Source organism: Alosa pseudoharengus, unplaced genomic scaffold (genome assembly GCF_046254945.1).
Source record: "Alosa pseudoharengus isolate Yale_2024_CS ecotype anadromous, Long Island Sound unplaced genomic scaffold, YU_APseudo_1.1 YU_APseudo_1.1_scf_6, whole genome shotgun sequence".
NCBI classification, from domain to species: Eukaryota; Metazoa; Chordata; class Actinopteri; order Clupeiformes; family Clupeidae; genus Alosa; species Alosa pseudoharengus.
Genome location: NW_027468848.1, coordinates 17,489,256 through 17,501,538, shown reverse-complemented (window position 1 = coordinate 17,501,538; position 12,283 = coordinate 17,489,256). Strand labels below are relative to the sequence as shown.

The window sequence follows — 12,283 nt, the reverse complement described above, 5'->3', positions numbered from 1 at the left end:
AAAATTAAACCATGACTGATTATACTAAATCTTACCACTACCAGTGGTTCCCAGTGTAGTTCACAATTAACCCAAAAGATTTTTTTTTTTTTTAGTGCCAGAGCCTCAGCAGCCAGGAAGCTGAACAAATTATCCTGTCTATCCATCAATAGATGCTCCAGGGAAAGATCACCGCAAAGTCGGAGAAGAAGATGGCGCGTCTCATGGCTGTGGCTGCTAAAAAGGAGGAGAAGATCAGGGCTGCTGAGCTGAAGAAGAGGAGGCAGCTGGAGAAAGTAAACAAGGCCGAGCTGAAGGAAAAGAAAAAGAGGGAAGCGAAGGAGAAGAAAGAAGCAGAAAAACTGGAGAGGAAGAGAGCAAAAGAGGACAGGGCCGAGACAAGACAGCCCAGATGTTGTTTCTTCTGAAAGTGTTCCAGCCCAAAGGAACTCTATTCTTAACTTCCTCTTAACTCTTAGGATTTCATAATAATATTTGTTATTATATTAATTTCATTATAATTCAAAGAGAACTTTGCACCAAAAATGTACACAAAATGCAGTTGGCTTCTACCTGCTTTTTTATTTGATTCTTCATATAGAGCACAGGCCTATACAGACATTATAATAAAATGGTTTACATTTATGATTGCAAGTATTTTATGCTTTGGCCCCCTTCATCAGTCTGCACTTTGATGGTGTCCAGAGTTTAGCCAGAGCACGAGGAGTCTCTTGCTTTAAGAACATTCCTGTCAGTGCAGCATAATTATAAAGTGTCTAGGGCACACAGCTGGTGAACATCTCAAGATAAGGAAGTCCAAATGACCACGAGTCAGACTTTGTGCTTCATTACACATACTGCGGCCATGTAGAGTCCTGTTCTTGCTTCATGGGGACCATAGAGTTCCTCAGGACTCCAAAGTGAGCCAGAGAATCCCTCTATACTGTCTGTGAATCTCCCCGCTGCCAACCATATACCCTGCCATGTAAACCAGTATACTTCCATCATGGTCAAAGGCAGGCAGACGTTGCTGAAACCAGTGGCGTCATCTCACTAAGCACACATCACTCGTGGTTTCTGTGAGTATATTCTCTGAAACTGGAACTAAAACGCCCCTGGAATTGGTGTTCAAAGAACTACAATCGCCCCCAGTTCCTGCCACGTGAAGACACAGATAAAGGGGGACTTCCACCAGCAGTGTTAAGAAATATGAAACAGTTGATCTGGTGGAAAAGGGCCTATTTCAGTATGGCATCCTCAGGGGGGTCATCAGTAGTTTCTCCGGTGGAAAAGGACCCTGCAGTTCCTCCGGTACAAAAGGACACTCCAATACCTCCAGTTGTTCCAGTGAAGTGAAAGAACACTCTGCAGGGTCATCAACAGACTCCAGAATAGAATCACTGATCTGGAAAAACAAATATCAGCCATAAGCTCTACCAAATTACCATGTCATAAATAAAACCAGACATATTATGACAATAGTAAGATAACTGACACTGTCATCAAGTGCTTTTTCAAAGGGAATTATTGTTTTTTCCCTTACATTAAACACAACAGAATGTAATTTTCTTTCCTTAAAATACCTGCTTCACACTCATTTTGTCATTGTTACATTTATTATGTTGGGGGAAATGGTGACTGTCAGTGCCAATGTGCTCCTGGAACACCTGGTATTACGATATGTAACCTTAGTAACACAAAAGGGCTGCAAAGTTTATCAACCCATTTCGACTGAGTACAACTTTAGGATAATTTTCCAACATACATGGCAGAGCCATACTTTCATGGAACCCTGCACATTGAAAAAACGATGCCAAATGACCCAGTGACGAGTGTGGGTAAATACCAATTCTTGCATTTTATTCCTTTATATAAATAAAGTTTGGCTTGATTGGTTGATTGACTATTGTTACTACTAGTGCAGTGTCCTTTCAAACATGCGATTCCTGTAAAAAACCTGTAGCCCAATTGCATGCCGGTAGGCCTGCTTTAAAAACAGGATGATGGGGAAAAAAATCATTCCAGCTAAGCATTCAATGATAAATACTGAATAGTATAATATAATAAATGTGCAGTGACTGTTGAATAAGTTGATGATAGAGAAGACAAACCATTTTGTGGAATGATGCATCATCATATTAAATTTACAACGATGATCATGTGACTTAAAAACAATCTTTGGTAGCCTATAAGTAAAATCACACTGTCTGCCACTCGTTGGTCGTTGCCTGTAACTGATCAAAATTCCATACGTCTAAGGCTTTGAGTTAAGACTATATGTTTAGCCAATTGAATAACTTGAAGATAGAGAAAACAAACCATTTTGTGGAATGATGAATCATCATATGAAATTTGCAATGGCGCGACGCAAAAACAGTCTCTGATGGCCTATAAGTGACGTCACGGTTTTTCTGCCACTCCTTGTCTGTAGCTGCTTTGCATGTAGAAACGTCCTTAAATGCGGGACCATTATCGCTCGTTTCAATCAGCCTAGAGTGCTCTATGACAGCTATGAGAGGGGAGAAGCTACAGCAGAGCAGTGAAGCCAATGTGTGGTTCTTTTACTGATATATTTAACAATATATTTTGCATTTCTTATCCAACGTCAATCTTGGCACTACACTTACTCGTGTCCGTAGCAAGACACCTGCCAAGTTTGAAATCAATCGGATGAACGGTTCGACAGATATGCAAATAACACCCAAACACACAGACATATGAGTGGCTACAGTAGAGTAAAAGCCAATGTGTGCTTCTTTCACCGATATATTCAATGATATCTTTTGCATTTCTTTTCCAAGCAACGTCAGGCTTGGCACTGCACTTACTCATGCCCGGAGCAAAGTAAAAGTACAAATAACCAGAGAAATATTTACTCTAGTAAAAGTACCACAATGACAACCCTACTTAAGTAGAAGTGCCTGCTTTTAAATGTACTTTAAGTATTAAAAGTAAAAGTATTTGCATAACAATTTATTCTCTTAATATCTATATTCTAATAAAAACAACAGTAACCCTATGGGCTGTGGCATTTTAATTAAGTAAATTTTAGGTAATAATATAGGCTACTTAGTTTTATGTTATATTGTAGGCTAGTTAGTTTTAGGCTTATGTAATTGTGCTTACCATTTGCGGCCCAGTTTACATTCTGACTTACAATTCTGGAGACTGTAATTCTGGTTATCTACTAGGGTGATCTGCTGAGTTAAAAATCATTAAGCAAAACATGAGAGTCCGAAGTTTAACGAGGAGCACAAGGGAAACACATCCAGTGGATCAAAATGCCAGTTCTGCTGGTCCAGATTGTACAGAAATGTTTATTCAATGCGTGAGATGTTGAAAAAGGTGTCTATGATAAGGATGTTATCCTTGAAACTGACGCCTCAAATCAGCTCGATCAGTGTTGAGCTTTTGAAGTGCAAGTGTTTCAAAACACTGCTTCGAAACGTGGTTCAAAATGTCATGTGACCACGGCTAAGTGAATCTTCGGTGCATTTCACCGACAGCAAGCTGGTTCAAAGATTTACAGCTGGGCACATAGCACTCTAGAATCTTTGGTAGCAACCCAACTCCACCGGTAAGACAAATGTGTGCCGGTCAGGTAGACCTTTTGTCGGAGGAAAAAAAAATACTGATCATAAAATGTAACGGTGGTATTTTAGAAATGTAGTGGAGTAGAAGAATAGATAATTGCTGCAAAATGTAATGAAGTAAAAGTCAAAAGTATGCACTATAGATTCTACTTAAAGTGTAAGATCCGTGTAAATTGACCCATAGTCCTGTTTTTCAAGCTCATCACATGCAGCCCATAGGAAAAAGAATGAGACAATTTGGGACAACATGGCCAAGTTATGGACAGGCAGCTTAAAGCAGACCCATGGGGCAGTGGGGAGTTACTTTCAGTTTCAGTTTTAATTCCCAATGGGTCTGCTTTAAGCTGCCTATCCATAACTTGGCCTACATGTCCTAAATTGTCTCATTCTTTTTCTGATGGGCTCCATGTGGTGAGCTTATACAACAGGGCTAGGGGTCAATTTACACTGAAGTTACACTTTAAGTAAAGAAAAGATATGTTTAAAATGTACTTAAGTACAGTAACAAAGTATTTGTACTTCATTACATTCCACCACTGAGCAAGACACCTGCCAAATTTGAAATCAATCGGATGAACGGTTCGACAGATATGCGACACACACACACATACATTCCTGTAATTTACTATGAAGTGCTTTGAGATGACTGATGTTATGATTTGGTGTTTTATCAATTGTTGATAATAATGATATCTTGATGAAAATGATAGCACAAACCTCATCTATAGGCTTAGTGGTCTTCTTCTGCTTCGTCATGGCAAGACTATTTTGGTCAGATTTGAAACCAGTGGACTGCACATACTTCTGTAGAGTACGGGCAGTTGGCAGAAGAACAATGTTGGACAGTAACTTGTAACACTTTGGACTGGCTCGTAGCAGGGGCAAAAAGAGTTCTTTGTCCTGAGCAGTCCACCGGAAATTATTCGACTTGTGCTGTGATTCACGGATTTGTGCACTGACGAAAGCAAAGGTTTGGGCTGGTAGGAGTTTCTTCAGCTGATTCATAAGTGCTTCCATGGTATCTACTTTGCTGCTTTTCTTCAGTTCCTTTACTTCTGCCTTCAGCTTGGCCACCCGTGACTTTAGACTCTTGATCCTCTCCATCATCAGACGCTCCTTGCAAGTAGGTGGACGCTTGGGTGGCGGTTGCCTTGGTGGCAAAAGAAATGACTGTGGTTCCTCTGTAGGGCTTGTTAAGGCATTATCAGGTAGAGGGATACGTATCAGTGTTGGCTTTGGCGGCAGAAGTGATGTCTGTGGTGCCACTGTAGGTCTTGCTACAGCATCATCAGGTACAGTGACAGGTGTCTGTGATGGCTTGGGTGGCAACAGTGATGTCTGTGGTGCCACTGTAGGGCTTGCTACAGCATCATCAGGTACAGTGACAGGTGTCTGTGTTGGCTTTGGCGGCAGAAGTGATGTCTGTGGTGCCACTGTAGGTCTTGTTACAGCATCATTAGGTACAGTGACAAGTGTCTGTGATGGCGTTGACTTCAGTGATACCTTTGCTACCGCTAAACGTCTTGCCACCACAGATATTACAGTGAGGTGATTTGGTACGGTGCCATTTGTCTCTGATGGACCAGTGGGTTGTTTAACACTTGCTGCAGTGGATGCACCTGCATTTGATGGGTGAACCACATGACTCTGTTTGCCTGTAAAAACAAAGACAAAATATATTAACTAAAAAAACTTTAACACAAAATGACAAGGCACTGATATCACTTAACAGACAATAAGACTCCTGTATTAACACAAATAATGTGATAAGCACTCTTCTTAATGTTTCCCCATATTTATACAATGAGAAAATATCTATCTATATAGCATTTATACACTGAGTCATACGTTTCTTTTTCGGTAACTCCTGACGTTGCTTTGGCGGCTTTCTCTTTAACTCCACGTGAAGTCGGGGTGGTGGGTTAGGGGCATTTGCCCTTGTGGGCACTGCATTCCGTTTCAATCCTGCATGGCTATAACAAAAATGTTTGTTATTCAATTATAATAAGCTTATATCAATTAATATTTCAATTTGATTGTGGTATTTTTTCAGCATACATACACATCAGATGGCTTCTTGAACTGGCTAGGCTGAAAGTGGTCACTGCACACCCTGTAGCTCTTGTGGAGCAGCTGAGAGTTGATCTTCTTCAATGATGCATTTCTGAGATGCCGCACCCACCTGGCACACCTGTAAGAGGCAGTAGACTTTTTATTTAGTCATTCACAACTGGCAGGCCTTAAAGGAGAATTCCGGTGTGATATTGACCTAAAGTGTTTTGAAACATGATACCGAGTGTGAACGTATGTCTCATAGCCAATCTCGGCTTGTCCCCTGCACTCCAAAATCTGGCGCTAGTTAGCCGATGCTACCAACAGCTTTTTCAATGGTGGTGCTTCGGCATCGGGCTAGCCATGCAAATAAATCACTGTTTTACACCATTTACGAGGCTCAATGTATCTCCACACTTCATTGGAAGACTTCCGAGGGCCCTGACATTTAAAACGAGACATTGAGAACTTTGAAAAAGCACAGGTAGTTTACTTACAATTTAGTATACATTTAGTATACAGACAGTATCTTCACGAAGTTTAGTGTTTGCAGCCATCTTGAATTTAGTCACGATAAGTCCAGCGACGAGTAAGAATGAACAGGTATGATAAGGGATCAGATTCCAAAAATAATTCCGTGGAAATGCATGGATTCCAGTTGCTGCTACTGGAAGAAACTGGAATCCATGCATTTCCACTGAATTATTTTAATTTTTAATATTATGGAGCCCGACAGAAGTAGAAAAGTGGTTTTGTGAACAGAACAACTAAATTTATCTTACACAAGTCCTTTGACCGAAATGTAAGTGTCAGAAGAGTGACAGGCACAAACAACGCATATTTCATAAAAGACGCTATATCTCCATTACTGTACTGTCTGTCCACTAGCCACTTTTTACCACTGTCTTACTGCTTCACTGTTTGCATGCTATATTAGCACATATGCATAACCCCTCCCTCTATCCCACAGCCGGATTGTGGCCACTGTTATACCTATACTTAAAGGAACCATATGTAAGATTGTGGCCAAAACTGGTACTGCAATCACTTTCAAATTACTGTAGTGCGGTGTATCCCCTCCCCCCTGACTCAAGGTTGCCAACCCAGATGCCGAAACACTACTGACTTTGTGATTAGTAGATAGGTGGAGGGTGGCGCATCAGGCCAAAACACAACATGACATGACAAAACACAACAACATCATCAGTTGAGGGCTGCAACTTCACTTTTTAAATGACAATATCCTGGCCGGACTACTGTTGTCAGTGATATAAGTATTTGAAATTAACATGATTTCTTAATGTCTAGTGACATATCAGGGCCATTTTATGATTAATTGAAATACATTTCTTACATACGGTTCCTTTAATGCTTTAAAATCAATACTTGTATAATGGCTGTAACCGTATTACGTCAACCCATTCTTGCACTGATATAGTTTTTTTTATATTACTTTGTTTACTCTCTTATATGTCCATATTTATTTTATGCTGGTCTCTAGACTTTATTCTTGCACTGTTGGACTTACTCATTTGCACCATCACCATGACACTCACTCTCACAGAGCACCTTACCTTACACTATGTGGATACTGTTTCAGACTTTATTTAGATTTAGTGTTGTTTAGTATAATTTGTATTTTAGTATATTCTTTATCTTCTACTGTCCTTATTGCTTAGTTGTGTTTTTTATATTACATACTTTTATTACTTTTTCTGCTGTTAATGCATGTTACTTGTGATGTCTGTATGCTACTGAGACCTTGAATTTCCCCTTGGGGATCAATAAAGTATCTATCTATCTATCTATCTATCTATCTATCTATTTCTAAAAAAAAGAGGGATTTTGATGAAAACTAGCGACTGTTTAGCTTGGGATTTCTCGAGGCATGTAGAAATAAACGGTTTGTTTGTACCCACTGAGAGCTTAAACTCTCACCTTTCAAACGAGCCATAATATGTGTCCATAGCTATAACATAAAATACGCTGTGGGGTCATTCCGTGTGAAATCACCCAATTTCAGCACAATTTGGCAGGTGACCCTCTCCGAAAAAATCAGAAAAGAAATCACAGGTGTTTGTAGACCAAATCCATGCATAGATCTTAAATAGTATATCTGTATAACTAATCGTTGCAAAACTACAGCCCTTTGAAACTTCAAGTCATTTTAAGCATTGTGGTGAACAATCCTTTTTGTTCAACTTCCAACATTATTGGCTCTTTTGGTATTTCACACACATTAGTGAAACTATGTGAATAGAAGTACATTTTCCTATTGAATTAAAAAATCCAATCGGATCAGACGTATCTTGTGTACTTTCCCCTCTGGAAAGCTCTGAAAATGGCTATAAATTCATAATGTGAAAAGACATCATCACCTTTGAGGGCTTCTCATTCAAAAAGTATGTGACACAAATTCATCAGATTTTTTCCCTACTCATGTATGTATTATAAGGTCCTGTCCATGCATTAACTTTGGTTGTTATAATTGTAATATTTTCAGAGCATTTTTTAAAAATTGGGCTTGATTTTCAAAAAGCCTGTTTTCATCTTCTCATTTCACCACGTGGACAGTTAACAGGATTTGTTAAAATTTTACCATATATCATTCTGTATGTGAGGATCATCTGCCCAAAAGTTGGGCTTGTTGCTGAGTTTCTTCATTGAGATAAGATTTTTTTAAAAATATTGTCTATAAATCCACTGAATTTGTACTGGACCTGCAGTACCACTTTGCACCACACGTGGTGCACTTTTAATACAATGGAAGTCAATGTAAGAGTAAGAGAGTCACTTGTTTGCTGCACATATCCAATCTAAACACACAGTTTATGGTTCATAGTTGAATTGCTTTAAATAATTATTGCAACATGAACAACATACTACTCATACATAAATCTTATTTAGAGAAAATAAACTGATCAAGTCAATTATACACACATAAGACTGACTGGTCATCATACATGCATCATACAAGAGGATTTAGCATACAGGCTTCCGAAAACAGCGTTGCATTCAAAGTGTTAATAAATTGACTACATTTGTTGCACACTTGAAACAAAATATCTTCAAAAGTATGTTAAGGGTGGTTACATATATTTCCATTCCAATAACTTCACAAACCACACATTTGCTTTTCTTTCTCTCGCTTTCCTACTGTTTACTGTTTTTAACTGCACTATTTCTTATCCTGGACTGCCACCTACTGGATAGAAAAGACAACAACCTAGTAATTATGTGAATTAAAATCTACATGTTTGAATGGCCACTGACAACAGGCATCTGACACCAGGCACTTAACTACGCTGATGCCTGAGCCAAAGGGAAAATTGTAATAAAAGAGATGTTGAACTTTAGTCTATAATGTTGGTTTGGCTCTTCATTGATTTACTCATCTGGCAAACTTGTTTTTAAGATGTTCATAGCAAAAATGGATGCATGTGATTAATTTAGATGAATTAATCACAAAGTATGTAATTCATTTGATTATTTTTTTAATTGATTGACAGCCCTAATTTCAATAATATTGTACTTCATCTTGAAAGAATGTCATATGCATTGCATATCATTCAGGGAGAATGCATATCTTTTTCAGGGAGCATGTATATTTTTCAGGAAGAGCAGGCCATGCTTATTTTATTTTATGTGAGATTTGTTTGGCAGTTTGCAAACAGAGTGCATTACCACCATCTGCTGGACTGAAGAGTGAAGGCAAGTGTACCATGTAGCCTCGTTCTGGCTGCCGGGTGAATAAGGCGAATTGAACTAAGGAAAGTAGGTTATAACTTCATTCACAAGCAAGCAGGTAGTTAAAAATTGAGCATAAAAGTTAGAAAAAACCTATAGTAGGCCTATTCATTTAGGCTATGTAGTTTGCTATGTGTCAGTGCAGGACAGGCTGTTGGTGGAGGGGAAAAAAATTCTGTCGGTCTGTCCGAGTGACATTTAAGCCTATATTATGTAGCCTAAATATACCCCAAATATAGGCTACCCATTGTCTTTATGTTAAATTGTGTGTATAGTGAAGTTATAATCAGACTTCAGGCAGTGCAAAGCAGAAGCAGCAGCTGGCAATGGATTGGAAATGACAAATGATAAGTATAAGTATAAGTATAAGTAAGTATATATACTTTTTTGATCCCGTGAGGGAAATTTGGTCTCTGCATTTAACCCAATCGGTGAATTAGTGAAACACAAACAGCACACAGTGAACACACAGTGAGGTGAAGCACACACTAATCCCGGCGCAGTGAGCTGCCTGCTTAACGGCGGCGCTCGGGGAGCAGTGAGGGGTTAGGTGCCTTGCTCAAGGGCACTTCAGCCGCGGCCCACTGGTCGGGGCTCGAACCGGCAACCCTCCGGTTACAAGTCCAGAGTGCTAACCAGTGGGCCACGGCTGCCCCATTACATTCTGGTGTAGGCTATGATGCAATAGTAAACAGAAGAATATGAAAGTAGATTCAATAAAATGTATCTTAATTTCTTAAAATACAATTTCTTTATACTGAAAGATGGGGACTGCCAATGCCTTGTTCATCATTTTCAATAATTTTGCATTTGCAGGAAGTTGCAATGTGTAGCCTACCTGTGTGAACGGTTTTTGTATTTTTTTTATTGCTCAGAGCAGCACTCTTTCTGTTTAGGGCTGAGTTGTCCTAACCTGACCCTAGCCAGATGAATTTCGTTCCGCTTAGCTCCGCCTAGCTTCACTCACATCCATCTGGGACCTCTTCCATTGAGAGTGATTTCTGCAACCAACTTTATGGTTCAGCCAATCAGGACGCAGGGCGGGAGTTTCATAGATGTGACATAGTGGAGAAGCGACCGTGAGACTGTTATCAGCGTCACGGGTTGGCTTCGATGTGAGTGGTTGAAGTAGCACGTCAATAGATGACGGACAAGTGGCTTATTCAATCATATGGCATTTTTTGATTAGGCCCAGCCTTCTGAAGCAACACTTCAATGGATCGGTTCCAGATAGATGAGTGGAGCTAGTGGAGCCATCTGGCGAGGGTCAGGTTAGAGTTGTCCCTCCTGTTCCTAGTGTGAAGCACACTCTAGAAATGGAGAGTAATGTTAAAAGTGTGAAACACACAGTAGAAATAACGAACGAACATGAACTATCTCTACCTCTTTGTCTTCCATAGCATAACATTTGTCTGAATCGCATCACATCGTATTGCACTGTATTGCATTGTGATGAATCAAATCGCACAGTATCGCAGTAAGAGGGAGAATCGTATCGTATTGTATCTTATCTTATCAGTGGTTGTTTCATATGAATCTTTAATGTATCGTATCGTTAGCAGTGTATCGAGATGCATATTGTATCAGTGGTGAAGATGCACACCCCTAGCACTGCCGAGTCTGCCGAGAGATGTGCCCCAACAGGCAGCATTGGAGCATTAAACCACACAATGATCCAACACATACAGTCAAACAAAGCAAGAAATGGTTAAACGAGAACAATGTCAACATTTTAGAATGGTCCAGCCAGAGTCCAGACCTCAATCCATCAAAAAAGTGAACACAATGCCAGAGTGATGGCAAATAATCCTTCCTGACTCAAAACCTGGATTGCTGTTAAAAAGGAGACATGGAGATTATAAGACCCATTTTGAGAGCTGTGAATGAAAATAAAGATGTTCCATTGATTATTAAAGGATATGAATCATTTTGGACAGGCCATTTTTTTCATAAAAATATTCAAAAAGATAACAACGCTAATTTTTTTTTTATTCCATGTTTCTACCACATTGTCTTATAACCTTTTGGCATGTGGCAGTGTCATATTCACTCAGAACAAATATATTAAATCCATATATTTGCCAGGGGTATGAATAATGTTGTTCTTAACTGTATATTTTACATATCTTTCGACCGAGTGGCTGTAGTGTAGTGCTGATGGCGTAGATTTGAAATGCGACTTAAAATCCGTCTAAAACAACTTGTTTGTGAATGTCTGACAGCTCCTGCAGCTGTAGTGAGCAACACAAGCACGCGGAAGGAAGCCATTAAGTGGAAAAACCAGAAGGGGCACAACACCGGATTGCGTGAAGCCTGCCATCATAACCAGCGTCCCAGCCTTACTGATAAAAAATAGTTAAAGTAATCACTGATATTTAGACCATAGAGTTAGACCAATCTTTTTCATGTCGCCTAAGCTAACGTGATGCTAGTACCAGCAGACACAGTACTTGAAAAGATTTTCGGGAATTACCTGTCAGGGTCTTTGGGGAAACGGTAAAAAGCCACGTGTTTCCTGTCACACTGGTCATTCTTACAGTTGATTGCAGAACATTGTTTTCTTTTATTCCACTTGTCAACCTTTTTCTCCGAAGTCATGTTGTCATCTGTTTTGTGTACGAGATATAACCATAGACAGGATATAACCGACAGCAAAAGAACCTTCTTCTTCGTCTTCTTCTTAGTTTTTCTTTGGCGGTTAGCAAACAGGTTTTAGGTGCATTACCGCCACCTTTTGAATAGGAGTGTGGGTCTGGATAATACAGCCTACGGAATAATACATCTCTTTAAATTCTATGGAATAATGCTTTTGTTTCAAGTAATAAAAAATACAGCTAAAACTAAAGAAACCATCTACCAGCAAGTATAGAACAGTTCTGTATTTCTGTAAATCTTTGCGTCATCAGTATACG

The 12,283-nt window shown here is 39.5% G+C and overlaps 1 protein-coding gene across 1 annotated transcript; it reads right to left on the bottom strand.

Annotated features, from left to right (window-relative positions):
- Positions 1-527: 527 nt before the first annotated feature.
- LOC143105625 (uncharacterized) lies at positions 528-12,055 on the bottom strand. The gene is made up of 5 exons (XM_076269661.1): positions 11,845-12,055; positions 5,635-5,763; positions 5,421-5,545; positions 4,290-5,227; positions 528-1,384 (listed from the first exon to the last, which is right to left on the bottom strand). Exons 1-5 carry the CDS (start codon positions 11,967-11,969, stop codon positions 1,223-1,225), a joined length of 1,479 nt encoding a protein of 492 aa, XP_076125776.1. The 5' UTR covers positions 11,970-12,055; the 3' UTR covers positions 528-1,222.
- Between the last annotated feature and the right edge of the window lie 228 nt (positions 12,056-12,283).